The 14,318-nt window shown below is 40.3% G+C and overlaps 1 protein-coding gene across 2 annotated transcripts; it reads left to right on the top strand.

Moving 5' to 3' along the window:
- The first annotated feature begins 6,780 nt into the window (after positions 1-6,780).
- LOC139947195 (uncharacterized) lies at positions 6,781-10,331 on the top strand. 2 transcript variants are annotated; one of them, XM_071945062.1, is made up of 2 exons: positions 6,781-6,921; positions 8,393-10,331. In XM_071945062.1, the coding sequence occupies exon 2, from the start codon at positions 8,544-8,546 to the stop codon at positions 10,014-10,016; it is 1,473 nt and encodes a 490-aa protein (XP_071801163.1). In that variant the 5' UTR covers positions 6,781-6,921; positions 8,393-8,543; the 3' UTR covers positions 10,017-10,331. The 2 variants fall into 2 exon arrangements, with proteins under 2 accessions (XP_071801163.1, XP_071801164.1); XM_071945063.1 differs by having other exon boundaries at positions 6,788-6,921; positions 8,398-10,331.
- The last annotated feature ends 3,987 nt before the right edge of the window (positions 10,332-14,318 follow it).

The raw sequence follows: 14,318 nt of genomic DNA, 5'->3' as shown, positions 1-14,318 counted from the left end.
CTAAGAGGATGAGTTTACCTGCCACCTACCGAAACTTGCTTAGCAGATAAGTTTATTTGTCTCTCATCCAAATCTTGCTAGTAGCAGATGAGTTTATCTGTCTCCTGACCAAAGCTTGCTTAGAGGACGATTTTTCCTGTCCCCTACTGAAACTTGCTTAGCAGATAAGTTTATTTGTCTCTCATCCAAAGCTTGCTTGTAGCATATGAGTTTACCTCTCCGACTAACGAAACCTGCTCAGCAGGTGAGTTATCTGTCTCTCAACCAAAGCTTGCTTAGCAGGTAAGTTTACCTGTTGCCTTAATAAAACCTGCTTCGCAGATGAGTTTACCTGTTCTCCTACCAAACTTGCTTGGCAAATGAGTTTACCTTCTCCTACGCAAACTTGCTTACTAGTTTATTTACTTCTCAACCAGTTCGCATAGTAGATAAGTTTACATGTCTCCTAACGCAAGCTTGCTTAGCGAATCCTTAACCTCTCCACCTACCCAAACTTGCTTAGCAGATAAAATTACCTGTCTCTTAACCAAAGGTTAAGTGTCGTGGCCAAGCGGTTAAGAGCACCGAATTCAAACTATGGTGTTTCTGATCAGCAGAGTGTGGGTTCGAATCCCCAGCCGTGACACTGTGTCCTTGAGCAAGACACTTAACCATTGCTTCGTCCTTCGGATGGGACGTAAAGCCGTTGGTCCCATGTGTTGTGTAACGCATGTAAAAGAACCCAGTGCACTTATCGAAAAGAGAAGGGGTTCGCCCCGGTGTTCCTGGTTGTGGCTGCTTAATGCGCCGTAGCATCTTATAAACCCTTATAAGGTGCTAAATAATTGGGTCTCACTATTCATCACTGCAATAACCTATCTTTCTGAAAGTTTGTATATACTCAGCGCCTTGAGTACCTTGTTTGGTAGATACGTGCGCTATATAAGACTTCGATATTATTATTATTTTATTATTAGGTTACTTAGCAGTTGAATTTACCTGTTCGTCTCCCACAACTAGCTTAGCAGAATAGTTTATTTGTCTCTCATGCAATGCTTGCTTGTAGCAAATGAGTTTACCTGTCCCACTACCTAAACCTGCTTAGCAGATGAGTTTACCTGTTCCCTATTGAAACTCGCTTAGCCAATAGTTTATTTGTCTCTCATCCAAAGCTTGCTTGTAGCAGATGTGTTTACTTGTCCGACTACAGAAACCTGCTTAGCAGATGAGTTTATCTGTCTCTCAACCAAACCTTGCTAAGCAGATTAGTTTACCTGTTCCCCTACTAAAACTTGCTTTGCAGATTAGTTTACCTTCTTCTAAGCAAATTTGCTTATTAGTTCTGCTTCTCAACCAAAGTTTGCCTAGTAGATAAGTTTACATGTCTCCTAACCCAAACTTGCTTGGCAGATAAAAATATCTGTATCTTAACCAAAGGTTACTTAGCAGTTGAATTTACCTGTTCGTCTCCCCAACTTGCTTGGCAGATTATTTATTTGTCTCTCATCCAAAGCTTGCTTAGCAGATGAGTTTATCTGTCGCCCATCACAAAAGCTTTCTTTACGGTTTTATGAGTTAACCTGTCTGATTCCCAGATTTGTTTAGCAGATATTTGTGAGTCTCTCAACCAAAGCTTGCTTATCGGATTAGTTTACCTGTCTCCCAAACTAAGCTTGATTAACAGTTGAATTAACCTGTCCCCCTACCCATGCCTTTCCCAAGCTTGCTGAGCAGATAAATTTATCTGTCTCTTAACTAAAGCGTGCTGAGCAGACGAGGTACCTGTCTCCAAGAACAAGCTCGCTTAGAAGATGAGTTTACCTGTCCCCAACCCAAATTTGCTTAGCAGATGACTTAATCTGTTTTATAGTTAAGCTTAAAAAAGAAGCTATTGAATAGCGCTTTTCCTGGGTACTGCTCTTGACATCAGAACTATTACAGTTAGGGATTGCGCATGTGTTTTTTCTCCTGGCTGGCTGGATCTCTCTATTGTTAAGAGATTTGTAGTTGACAAAGATCTTTTGTATCACTGTGGTACCACTTGCTTAGCAGATTAAGTTATCTAGTTTATAAGTGAGCTGAACTACAGACGTAATTAAATAGCACTAATCCGTGGTCATGCTCTGTATAATAGTAGCTACCACAGTCGCTGTCTCCCAAACTAAGCTTGATTAGCACTTGAGTGTACCTGTCCCCCTATACCCATCTTCTTCCCAAGTTGCTGAGCTGATAAGTTTATCTGTCTCTTAACTTAAGCGTGACGAGGTTACCTGTCTCCAAAAACAAGCTTGCTTAGCAGATGAGTTTACCTGTCCCCTACAGAAACTTGCTTAGCAGATATGCTTATTTGTCTCTCATCCAAAGCTTTTTTAGCAAATGAGTTTACCTGCTAACTACCGAAACCTGCTTAGCAGATGAGTTTATCTGTCTTCTGACCAAAGCTTGCTTAGCGGATGAGTTTACCTGTCCCCTAATAAAATTTGCTTACCAGACAAGTGTATTTGTCTCTCATCCAAAGCTTGCTTGTAGCAGATGACTTTACCTGTCCGACTACCAAAACCTGCTTAGCAGATGAGTTTACCTATTCCTCTACTAAACCTGCTTTGCAGATGAGTTTATTTGTCTCTCATCCAAAGCTTGTTTAGCAGAAGAGTTTACCTGTCACCCTAACCGAAACTTTCTTAGCAGAATGGTTTATTTGTCTCTCATCCAAAAGCTTTTTTAGCAAATGAGTGTACCTGTCCCTCTACCGAAAGTTGCTTAGCAGATGAGTTTATTTGTCTCTCATCCAAAGCTTGGTTAGCAAATGCGTTTACCTGGCCGACTACCGAAACCTGCTTAGCAGATAAGTTTACCTGTTCCTCTACTTAAACCTGCTTTGCAGATGAGTTAACCTGTTCCCCTACCCAAACTTGCTTAGCAGATGAGTTTACTTTCTCCTAGCCAACTTGCTTAATATTGTATCTGCTTCTCAACCAAAGTTTGCCTAGTAGATAAGTTTACATGTCTCCTAGCCCAAGCTTGTTAGCAGATGAGTTACCTGTCCACCTACTAAAACTTGCTTAGAAAATAAAATTTTCTGTCTCTAACCAAAGGTTGTTTAGCAGTTGAATTTACCTGTTTATCTCCCAAAACTTGTTTAGCAGATTAGTTTAGTTGTCTCTTATCCCAAGCTTGCTTAGCAGATGAGTTTATTTGTCGCCCAACACCAAAGCTTGCTTAACGGATTAATGAGTTAACATGTCTCCTTCCCAAGTATTATTTAGCAGATAGTTGTATGTCGCTCAACCAAAGCTTGCTAATCAGATTAGTTTACCTGTCTACCAAACTAAGCTTTACCAACAGTTGAGTTTTCCATTTCCCCTACCCATGCCCTTCCCACGCTTGCAGAGCAGATAAGTTTACGTGTCTCCTAACCTCAGCGTGGTGAGCAGATGAGGTTACCTGTCTCCAAAAACAAGCTTGCTCAGCAGATGAGTTTACCTTTCCCCAACCCATATTTGCTTAGCAGTCAAGTTTCTCTGTCTCTTTATAACCAATGCTTGCTTAGCAGATGAGTCAACCTGTCCCCAAAAATCTGTAGGGGACAGGTAAACTCATCTGCTAAGCAAGCTTGTTTTTGGAGACAGGTAACCTCGTCACGCTTAAGTTAAGAGACGAAAAAACTTAAGCTCAGCAACTTGGGAAGAAGATAAAACTAACTGTAACAGCTTCTGATGTCAAGAGCAGTACCCAGGAAAAGCGCTATTCAATTGATTCTTTTTTAAGCTCAACTATAAAACAGATAAAGTCATCTGCTAAGCAAATTTGGGTTGGGGACAGGTAAACTCAACTGCTAATCAAGCTTAGTTTGGGAGACAGGTAAACTAATCCAGTAAGCAAGCTTTGGTTGAGAGACATACAAATATCTGCTAAAACAATCTGGGAAGCAGACAGGTTAACTCATAAAACCGCTATGAAAGCTTTTGTGATGGGCGACAGATAAACTCATCTGCTTAGCAAGCTTTGGATGAGAGACAAATAAAATAATCTGCCAAGTAAGTTTGGGAGACGAACAGGTAAATTCAACTGCTAAGTAACCTTTGGTTAAGATACAGATAATTTTATCTGCTAAGCAAGTTTGGGTTAGGAGACATGTAAACTTATCTACTAGGCAAACTTTGGTTGAGAAGCAGAACTTATAAGCAAATTTGCCTAGAAGAAGGTAAACTAATCTGAGAAGCAAGTTTTGGTTGAGAGACAGATAACCTCATCTGCTAAGCAGGTTTCGGTAGTCGGACAGGTAAACACATCTGCTACAAGCAAGTTTTGGATGAGAGATAAATAAACTTATCGGCTAAGCAAATTTCAATAGGGAACAGGTAAACTCATCTGCTAAGCAGGTTTAGGTAGTGGGACAGGTAAACTCATCTGCTACAAGCAAGCATTGCATGAGAGACAAATAAAACTGTTCTGCTAAGCCAGTTGTGGGAGACGAACAGGTTAATTCAACTGCTAAGTAACCTTTGGTTAAGAGACGGATAATTTTATCTGCTAAGCAAGTTTGGGTAGGTGGACAGGTTAAGGATTCGCTAAGCGAGCTTGCGTTAGGAGACAAGTAAACCTATCTACTGTGCGAACTGGTTAAGAAGCAAATGAATTGGTAATCAAGTTTCCGTAGGAGAAGGTAAACTCATTTGCTAAGCAAGTTTGGTAGGAGAACAGGTAAACATATCTGCGGAGCAGGTTTTAGTAAGGCAACAGGTAAACTTAACCGCTAAGCAAGCTTTGGTTGAGAGAGAGATAATTCACCTGCTGAGCAGGTTTCTGCTGAGCAGGTGTGTAGTTGTGTTTATGAACGAATCGGAATAAAAATCGCGGCACCAGCTTTTGAGAGATCGCAACTTCCAATCGATTGAAGTACAAACTAAAAGTATTTAACAGTGGTATAAAACAAAACACAAAAATGAAACGTGTTCTGTTTCATGGAATATGGACAATATTTTGGTGAGTTTTCTCGGCGGTTTGTATCAATAATTTGTTTGTTTAAAAAATAATTTCGAGTCGTGTTCATGTTTGCTTTAAGTGCCCATATCCTCCCAACGGTAAAACTGTTACCGCGTTCGATTGAGCCTTTTGTATCCAATTGTGCTCTGATGATCATCCAGGGCATGGGGCACTCAGTATCTCGGCATACTCGGTGCGTGAATCTGATGAATAAAACCGGATGTTAGAGCAACGGGGTCGCGTCTACTTTGACCTCTTAAAACCGAAGATAAACCGGATCGGGTTTAACTCTGTGCTGTCTGAACGCAATGGGTTTTTATTTTTACGACCAGCCCCCGCTGCTCGTAAAAGTTAGACCGGTTCGGGTCTAAGTTAGTACGCTGTCTGAACATACCCAACTGTAATAGCTTCTGATGTCAAGAAAAGTACCAAGGAAAATCGCTTTTAAATTTCTTCTTTTGTTAAGCTCAACTATAAAACGGATTAAGTCATCAACTGTTAATCAAGCTTAGTTTGGGAGACAAGTCAACCAATCTGATAAGCAAGCTTTGGCTGAGAGACATAAAATTATCTGCTAAACAAATCTGCAAAGGAGACAGGTTATCTAATGAATCCGTTAAGCAAGCTTTGGTGTTGGGCGACAGATAAACTCATCTGCTGAGCAAGCTTTGGATGAGAGACAAATAAACTAATCTGCTAAACAAGTTTTGGGAGACAAACAGGTTAATTCAACTGCTTTGGTTGTGGGACAGCCTTTGGTTAAGAGACAGATAATTTTATCTGCTAAGCAAGTTTTGGTAGGTGGACAGGTTAACTCATCTGCTAAGCAAGCTTGGGTTAGGAGACATGTAAACTTATCTACTAGGCAAACTTTGGTTGCGAAGCAGATCAACTTATCAGCAAGTTTGCCTAGGAGAAGGTAAGCTCATCTGCTCAGCAGGTTTCGGTAGTCGGAGAAGTAAACTGATCTGCTAGAAGCAAACTTTGGCTGAGATACAAACACATTTATCTGTTATGCATGTTTCGGTAGAGAGACAGGTAAACTCATCCGCTAAGCAAGCTTTGGTTCAGAGACAAATAAACTTATCTGCTTAGCAAGTTTCGGTAGGGGGACAGGTAAACTCATCTCCTACAAGCAAGATTTGGATGAGAGACAAATAAACTTATCTGCTAAGCAAGTTTCGGTAGGGGGCAGGAAAACTCATCTACTAAGCAAGCTTTGGTCAGGAGACAATTAAACTCATCTGCTAAGCAAGTAGTACCCTAGTGGTTCAAAAAATATTTGCCAACTACAAATCTCTTAACAACAGAGAGAACCAGCCAGCCAGGAGAAGAAATCACATGCCCAATCTCTGCAGGGACTGTGGTAGCTTATATTGTCAAGAGCACTACCACGGATAAGCGCTATTCAATTGCTTCTTTTGTTCAGTTCACTTATAAAACAGATAGAGTCATCAGCTAAGTAAGTTTGGGTAGGGGGACAGATAAACTCATCTGCTAAGCCAGTGGTACCCTAGTGGTACAAAAGATCTTTGTCAACCCTTTTGTGGTGGGAAACATTTAGGTTGCACTAATCATTTTCAAAGCTGCAGTAAAACTGACATTTAAAGCATCTGCTTCCACAAATTGGGCATGACCTAAAAGGCACTCCTTGGGTGTCGCTTCTAAAACGAATGGCGTACTAGTGCAAGTCTAATTCATACACGTTGTAAATAACAGTATGCAAATACAAAAGGTCTGACGTCTGTGCATTGATGTGGCAAATGTTTTGTAGAGAGTTCATTGAAATGAGCAAGCTCAAAAGTGCAGTTGTGGCGGCCATTGACAAATAAAGTAGGCCTACGTTAGACTCATGTGCTTGAAAGTCTGCTGTATTTACTTGCTGAGATTGTGTGTGTTTCCCTCGGTGCGTAGCCGAGTCATTCATTCGTATTATGGTCAAGTGTAGTGTAAAATGTAAGTCAAATAATCTGTTTGTGTTTCTAGTTTGTACAGTTAGACCATGGAGGAATAAACTAGATTCCTCCATGGTTAGACCTAAAGGCACTGGACACTATTGGTAATTACCCAAAATATTTATTAGCATAAGACCTTTTGGTAACGAGTAATGGGGAGAGGTTGATAGTATACAAATATTGAGTGGCTCAGAGTGGAATGGGAGGAATATTATCGCAAGGTAAAATTTGGACTGTTCGATTTCACGAGGCGAAGCCGAGTGAAATGGAACAGTCCAAATTTTACCGAGCGATAATATTCCTTCCATTCCACGAATTAAAACCACTCAATATTTTTTTTATATAACTGACATATAGATCCTTGTCATTTGATGTATTTTTAAAGTATAACATTGAGTTTGCTTGACAACCAAAAATCATAAAGCGCCGCGTAGCGCAACAATGCACAAATTTAATAGCAATCGGATCACAACCTTTTGCACAGGTGCTCTTTTGTTTTAGCAGCGGCGCGGCGGCGCTGTACTGCTCAAAAACATTGAGAACAAGGATGATCCTAATAACTGTTGAATGGGAAATGCTAATCCCCATGGGCGAATAGGTCTTTTTGATCGCCGGTGCGGATGGGAGTAAGAGTGAATGTCACGTGAAGTTAGTTCCACCAATCAAATGACATGGATCTGTATGTCACTTATATAATATAAGACATTGTGAGAGACGGCTCCCTCTGAAGTGGAGTATTTTTTTTAGAAAGAAGTAATTTCCAACGAATTTTATTTTGAGACCTCAGATTTAGAATTTGAGGTCTCGAAATCAAGCATCTGAAACCACACAACTTCGTGTGACAAAGGTGTTTTTTCATTCATGGTTATTTCGCAACTTTGACGACCGATTGAGCTCAAATTTTCACAGGTTTGTTATTTTATGCATTATGTAAGATACACCAACTGTGAAGGCTAGTCTTTGACAATTATACCAATAGTGTCCAATGTCTCTTAATAAGGTTGAACTCATGGATTCTAAAGGCCGTGTTTAAAATACAAGGCAGCCCCCAAACTCGGCCCAGGTTTAAGTTGAAACTCGACTGCCGTCCCGTATGCATGAGCCGATTGGCGTCGCCAGGTGCATGAACTGCGCCAAGGGAAAGTTTGCTTATTACATTAATGCCTTTATCATGGTGTGACCATCTTGATTTTACTCCAATCCAACTCATTGTAACCAAGCTAAGACTGGATGAAACAATAATCTGGTACCATGTTTGCGCAAAGAATGTTAGCATTCAATATTATATTGGAAACCAATATGGTGACAGCGTGAAAAAGGTATGTTGGATGGGTGTGTGTGTCCGGTTAAAAGAGGGCCAAACGTGTGCAAGAAACAACTTTTCATGATGAAATCAATAGGGCAAAGCATTACTCTCCCTGTATTTCACCATTCATAAGATTTGCCACACGACCTTAATTGTTTCATTTCAGAACAGTGTCTACTCAGTGGATGCTAATTCTCTATGACTTAAATGCAACTTGTGAACCCCCACCCTTCTCATCGCTCGCCCCTCTCCATTGAAACAAAGAGTTCCACACCGTCAGTAACTGACTATACGGGTAAAACCTTTCAGCAAAGACAATGGAAACCAAAAGACAGGAAATAGCCGTCAATGACTCGGTAGGTAACGATCTTCTTACAGCCCTACCTCCTGAACTAACGAAGTCAATATTTGAATACCTGAGTGCGGTAGATTTGAGTCACGTGGCATCCTGCAACAGGCATTTGCGTAATGTAGCAAATACAGATTCGCTATGGCGCCCTCTATGTCTGAGAAATGGATGGGAACGCTATGATAGCATTACCGATCTCGTCCCGTACAAACCCCAGGATGTTAGTGGCGGATGGAATGACGTGTCATTCAATATGGCTGCCATAGTCAAGCAGGACTCGACGACGGATCTTGTTGCTACGTGTAGATGGAAGGAAATTTACATGAAATCAAATCATCTTGAGAACAACTGGAAGAACAAACGTTTTCATGTCAGCAATTTAAAACCTAGAGACTTAGACGCTAAGCTGGACAGTGATCGATCAGGGAGGGTTCATCAGGTGGCTATCGACAAAGACTGCCTGGTGGTTTCAATGTCGAACGAAACAATTCAAATATGGGATGTTAAGACTGAAACTTGTCGACATGTTACTCCAGCCATCAGTGAAGGTGTTGCATGTTTAAGAGTTTGTAATGGTAAAATTGCTGTCGGTAGTAAAGACGGTGTGGTTCGTGTGTTCAGTGCCAACACTGGAGAGATATTGCACGTCATGCATGGAACTTATAAAGACTATATCGACCGAATATTCATTGATACAGAGTTGGTAATCAGTGCAGCCATCCCGCTGTATATTACAGGAGATGATGCTAAACACAAACATATACACGTATGGAATGTTGAAGATGGAGCACTTCGTCACATCTTTAAGATCGATGTAGAGGAGGCCATTTTGAGAGATGTTGACTACCGGGATAAGATGGTGGTTGGTGCGTACAGTGATAGGTGTCTTCGACTCTGGGATGCAGTCACTGGTGATTGTCTGCTGCAGCCTTTAATATATAATTGTGAAGGTATTGCAGAGAGCCTGTCATGTTGCCTTGGTAACGGCATTATTGCTTTGGCTGATTTTGATGGCTTGAAGTTTATTATTTGGAACAGACAAACAGGGGAGTGTGTGACGTCAGTTTCGATTTCTGGTGATTTTGAAGATTTGGTTGATTATACATTGTCAGGTAAATGTGAAGCAGTCGAAGATTTGTTAGTAGTTTGCTTATATGGTCATGCAGAAAATTACTTCAACGTGTATAACCATAAAGGGGAACTGTTGATAAATCTACATGATGAAGTTGGAATGGGTAGTGTTTGTAGTCATGGCGACAAGTTTATTATCCAGGCGCAAGGTGACTCGGATGATTTTGAAAATTGTATAATTTTTAAGGCTGTTTCAGGTAGCAGTAAACAAATGTGTATTGTTGAGTGTAAAGGTACGCCAGAGGGAGTTGATGACACCAAAATGGTCGTGTCTACGTTCTCGGTATTGAACATTTACCATTTCTGGTGAAGCTGATGACAGGGGACGAGTTTTCATATCGCAGCAGGCCCCAATTTCATGGCATTGCTTACCACAGAATTCTGCGCATTCGGTGCCAATAAAAAGCACGTTCAAATATGTAAGTAAGAGAAAATACAGTGATGTGTTTAAATGCCTTAACAGAATGGGACAAGCTCTTTCTGGATATGTGAGAGAATGTTTGGTTTATTTGACTGGGGTTAACGGGTTAAACGTCAACATACCACCACCCATAAGTTCAGTTCAATCTCTTAATAAAGGGACACATTGCCTTGGATCGGTCGAGTTGGTCTTTTAAAAGCGTTTGTAACCGTTTTTTGTAAAATGTATATGGGTAGAAAGATGTTGTAAAAGTAGAATACAATGATCCACACAAACATGCCTCGAAATTGCGTGGTTTTCCTTTTACCTCGTCGACTAACACGTCGGCCATTTACGGGGGTCAAAATTTTGACTCCCATAAATGGCTGACCGTGTTAGTTCGCACAGTAGAAGAAAAACCACGCAATTTTGAGGCAAACTTGTGTGGATCATTGTATTCTTTTAAAACATCTTTCCAACCATATGCATTATATAAAAAACGGTTACAAACGCTTTTGTTTTGACCAACTCGTCCGTTGCAAGGCAAGTGTTCCTTTAAGTCGTTTATAATGACAGTATCTTTATCTTCATTCAATAACGTGTAACGAAAATAGTCTATTTCTTAATGCCTGTATATAAAGGGGGACAAGCTGCGAACTTCCTTTGTCAATGGGAGACTTTGGAACGCTAGGTGGCAGCAGACTTACCAGGTAAATTTCCATTGTTTACGTAGTTCTGAGCATGCGCACATTACCGAGAACAATGGATTTTACCTGGTAATTCTGCTGCCACCAAGCGTCCCAAACGTCTCGCATTGTTCTGCTATGCGAAGTGCAGCTTTATTTTGTGATACTGAGTGATTAATAACTGACTAGCTTGGTTCCATTGATCAAGTTACGTTTATGTTTAAAAACGACCCATAAATCAAGAAATTTAGTGTAGACTTTATGAATCTATAAATAATGTACCGGGTGAGTCAAACAGAAATTGACCAAGATTTTATTAGGGAGGTTTAGCTGCACGTTCCGCGAGCAATGTGAAAGTGAATGTCCGAATCTCACGTTTTTAATTTAGCATTGTGAAGTTACGTGCGCGCAGACGGCATACGTGGGCATGCAATCAGCCCAAAGTGGTGACTTCATCTATAGAAACAACACGATATTTTGACGTTCACGTACAGGATGCACCCCAGTAAATAAAAGTCCTATTCATCCAACCCTAAATGTTACATTATTCATAAACACACAACAAGTATTTAGAAGTCCATAAGTCATTACTTCCAAACAAAGAAGCAGCCATCTTGGAAAAGGGGTACTATAACGCTTGTGAACAAAATGAAACCATTTTGTCGGGGCCTGGCTCCCCCAAACCACCCAGAATTGTGAGTCAGTAACCCCAGGATACAATAATGGGCCACGTTTCAACAATCCCTGGAAGTTTGGGCCCTCAATTCTGTAATTATTTTACATACAATTTTGAGGGCCTACAAATTATTAATGAGGCTTAGCGCATTGATTCAGTCACTATTTACTGGGTTGCACCCTTTAGATGTCTGCTCGCGTAACATGCAGCTAAACCTCGCTAATCGTTTTAGGTAATGAATAATAAATAAAAGATAATAATAATAAAACAATATTACTGTGTTCCATAACGGTAAATCAATAAAACCAAGACGTTCAATTGAAGTCAGCTTTGTATCTCGACTATAGTCAAACTTCTTTCCCGTCTCTTACTCTCGACTCTGCGCCTAAATCCATACTTATTTCTGCCGCCAAAATGCCTAACATACTTTTGGGAAGATGTCTATTGATATGCAAATAAGTTTCCAGGTGGTTATTTTCAATGCGCTTCGACAGCAAGCAGAATGTGATATGTATTCATTTGTGTCGTGCCTACACGGACGCAAGTTGGCGTGTGTAGTATAGCGGATCGAACGATGTCCAAAGCTCAGCTTGCTGTTCCCGACGTCGTTTTTCCTACGAACATTGTTACATTTCTCTATTAAACGAGAGCAAGCTTACTCCATTTCAGTACGGTACGGGACAAACCGTAGACTTGAAACGTAACCTCAGATACAATCCACACTGTCTGAAAGTTATTAAAATATGCCGAGGAACTGGTTGTAGTTGGTGACTCGGAGGAGAAGCTTGCACCGGGGAATAGCATGGATGACAACGGCAGGGGTGCTGATGAAGGGACCCCAACGACCCGAAGCATCGAGTGAGTACTTGTGAATGTTTTAAAGTGTAACTGTGTCTTTTGCGGGGAATGTGGGAAGTTCCTAGTGCGGTGCCAAAGAGTTATATGTAAGAACTAGAGGGCGCACTGGCCTATATACGCGCCCCGGTATGTGCGCAGGCGGCCATTTTCTAATAAGTTGACAAAACTGGCATCTCACAGCGTGTGTTTGTGCGGCCATTTTGTAAGTTGAACAAGCAGCATCGCGTGAGCGTTCAATAAAAAAAAACCTCAAACGTGTATTTCATATTCAACGCGCGTGCAGAAGAATGACGCGCTTGTCATCTTGCAGTTCCGTGGCGTTTGTGCACGAAGCATCACTCGTGCGCCCTCTAGTTCTTATATATAACTCTATGTGCGGTGCTCAGTTGCAAGAGAAGAATGAAAGAAAACATACCCTTTTATTAGATGCATTATAAAAGGCCTGACGTGAAGTTTTTTTATTAATTTGAGTAAGAAATTACCTCTTTCTCAAAAACAACAATACTTCAGAGGGAGCCGTTTCTCACTATGTTTTGTACTAGTAACAGCTCCCCACTGCTCGTTAAACTGTTAGCTAACAATTATTTTTTAGTAATTACCAATAATGTCCAGTGTGTCTTTAAAGCAGCACTTGTAAGAAAGTTTTATAAGACCCCAGCCACCCTGTACAGGTATTTGTTGACGTTGTCCTCTTATTTTCCTTGGAGACCCTTTTTGATTAGTTCCGGTTTTCTAGTAGCATGTTGGTCGTGGCCACAGTGATGCAACACTTATTTGTATCTATGGATACTTTCTGGGAAGTTGAAGCTGATGAACCTTTGTTTGTTTTAATGTTGTCATAAAGCAAGCGGCTGTTAACCATAAGTTAATTAATTAAACTTGTTGGATTATAACCCACTCTCGCCCGCCTGCATCTATGCGAGAGTAATAAACCAAAGCCAAAGATCGAGCTTTCTTTAGACCAGCAGTAGTGCCAAATACGTCTGTCATTCAAATTCAGATGATGAACTTTCTTATTTCACGAACAATTGCTTGTTTTGGTAGTAGTACCGAAGTCAAGATGAATTTTTTTTTTAACCGAGTTTGTAGTTAATATACATTAAGCAAGAAAAACTCAGAAACTGTATTATGGGAATAATTATTGATAACATGTACACACTTTTACTAGGTAATAATTTTACGGAATTTAAGTAGGCTGCGAAATATTTGTTGGTAGTTTTAAGTTTCAGTGCATAAAATTTTTGATGCAGGCGTACGTTAGAAGCAGGAGCTTGCAAACGCGTGCGGTAGAGTCACGCGCGTGTGACGTCTTTATTCATACCAATTAGTGCCAATTATGTCATTAAACTAATCTAACTAATTTTTTCAACTTGTGCTTTTAGGCAGGAAAAAACAGGTAACATTATTTTAATTAAATTGCTGCAACATTATCCGGTTTGCGTGCATAAACATACATAAAATTGTTCCCAAGAACATAACCAGCAAATTAATTTTCTCTAGTTAAAACATAATATTGTAAGCTGATGATCACATGGTACTCGATAATATTAGAATACGCTTATAAATTTTGCAAAATAGAAATGTTGCCAAACAACAAAAAGTTTTGGGAAAAAAGTTCAAGTCAGAGAAGAGACTAGTGTACATTCTGTCCACGAGTCTACACTTTCTCATCCATTCTCCTTAAAGGGAAGGTACACTGTTGGTAATTGTCAAAGACCAGTGTTCTCACTTAATGTATCTCAATATATGCATAGAAAAATAAACATGTGAACATTTGAACTCAAATTGGTCATCGGAGTTTGAGAAAAATAATGAAAGAAAAACACCCTTGTTGGACGAGTTTGTGTGCTTTCAAAGACTTCTAGCTAGAAGTCTTTAATTATTTTAGTGAGAAATCCCCTCTTTCTCAAAAACTACGTTACTTCAGAGGGAGTCGTTTCCCACAACGTTTTATACTATCATCAGCTCTCCAATGATAGTTACCAAGTCAGT

The sequence above is a fragment of the Asterias amurensis genome, chromosome 14, assembly GCF_032118995.1.
Source record: "Asterias amurensis chromosome 14, ASM3211899v1".
In the NCBI taxonomy this organism is placed as follows: Eukaryota; Metazoa; Echinodermata; class Asteroidea; order Forcipulatida; family Asteriidae; genus Asterias; species Asterias amurensis.
Note: the sequence above shows the minus strand (reverse complement) of the source record. Positions and strands in the feature narration are given on the sequence as shown.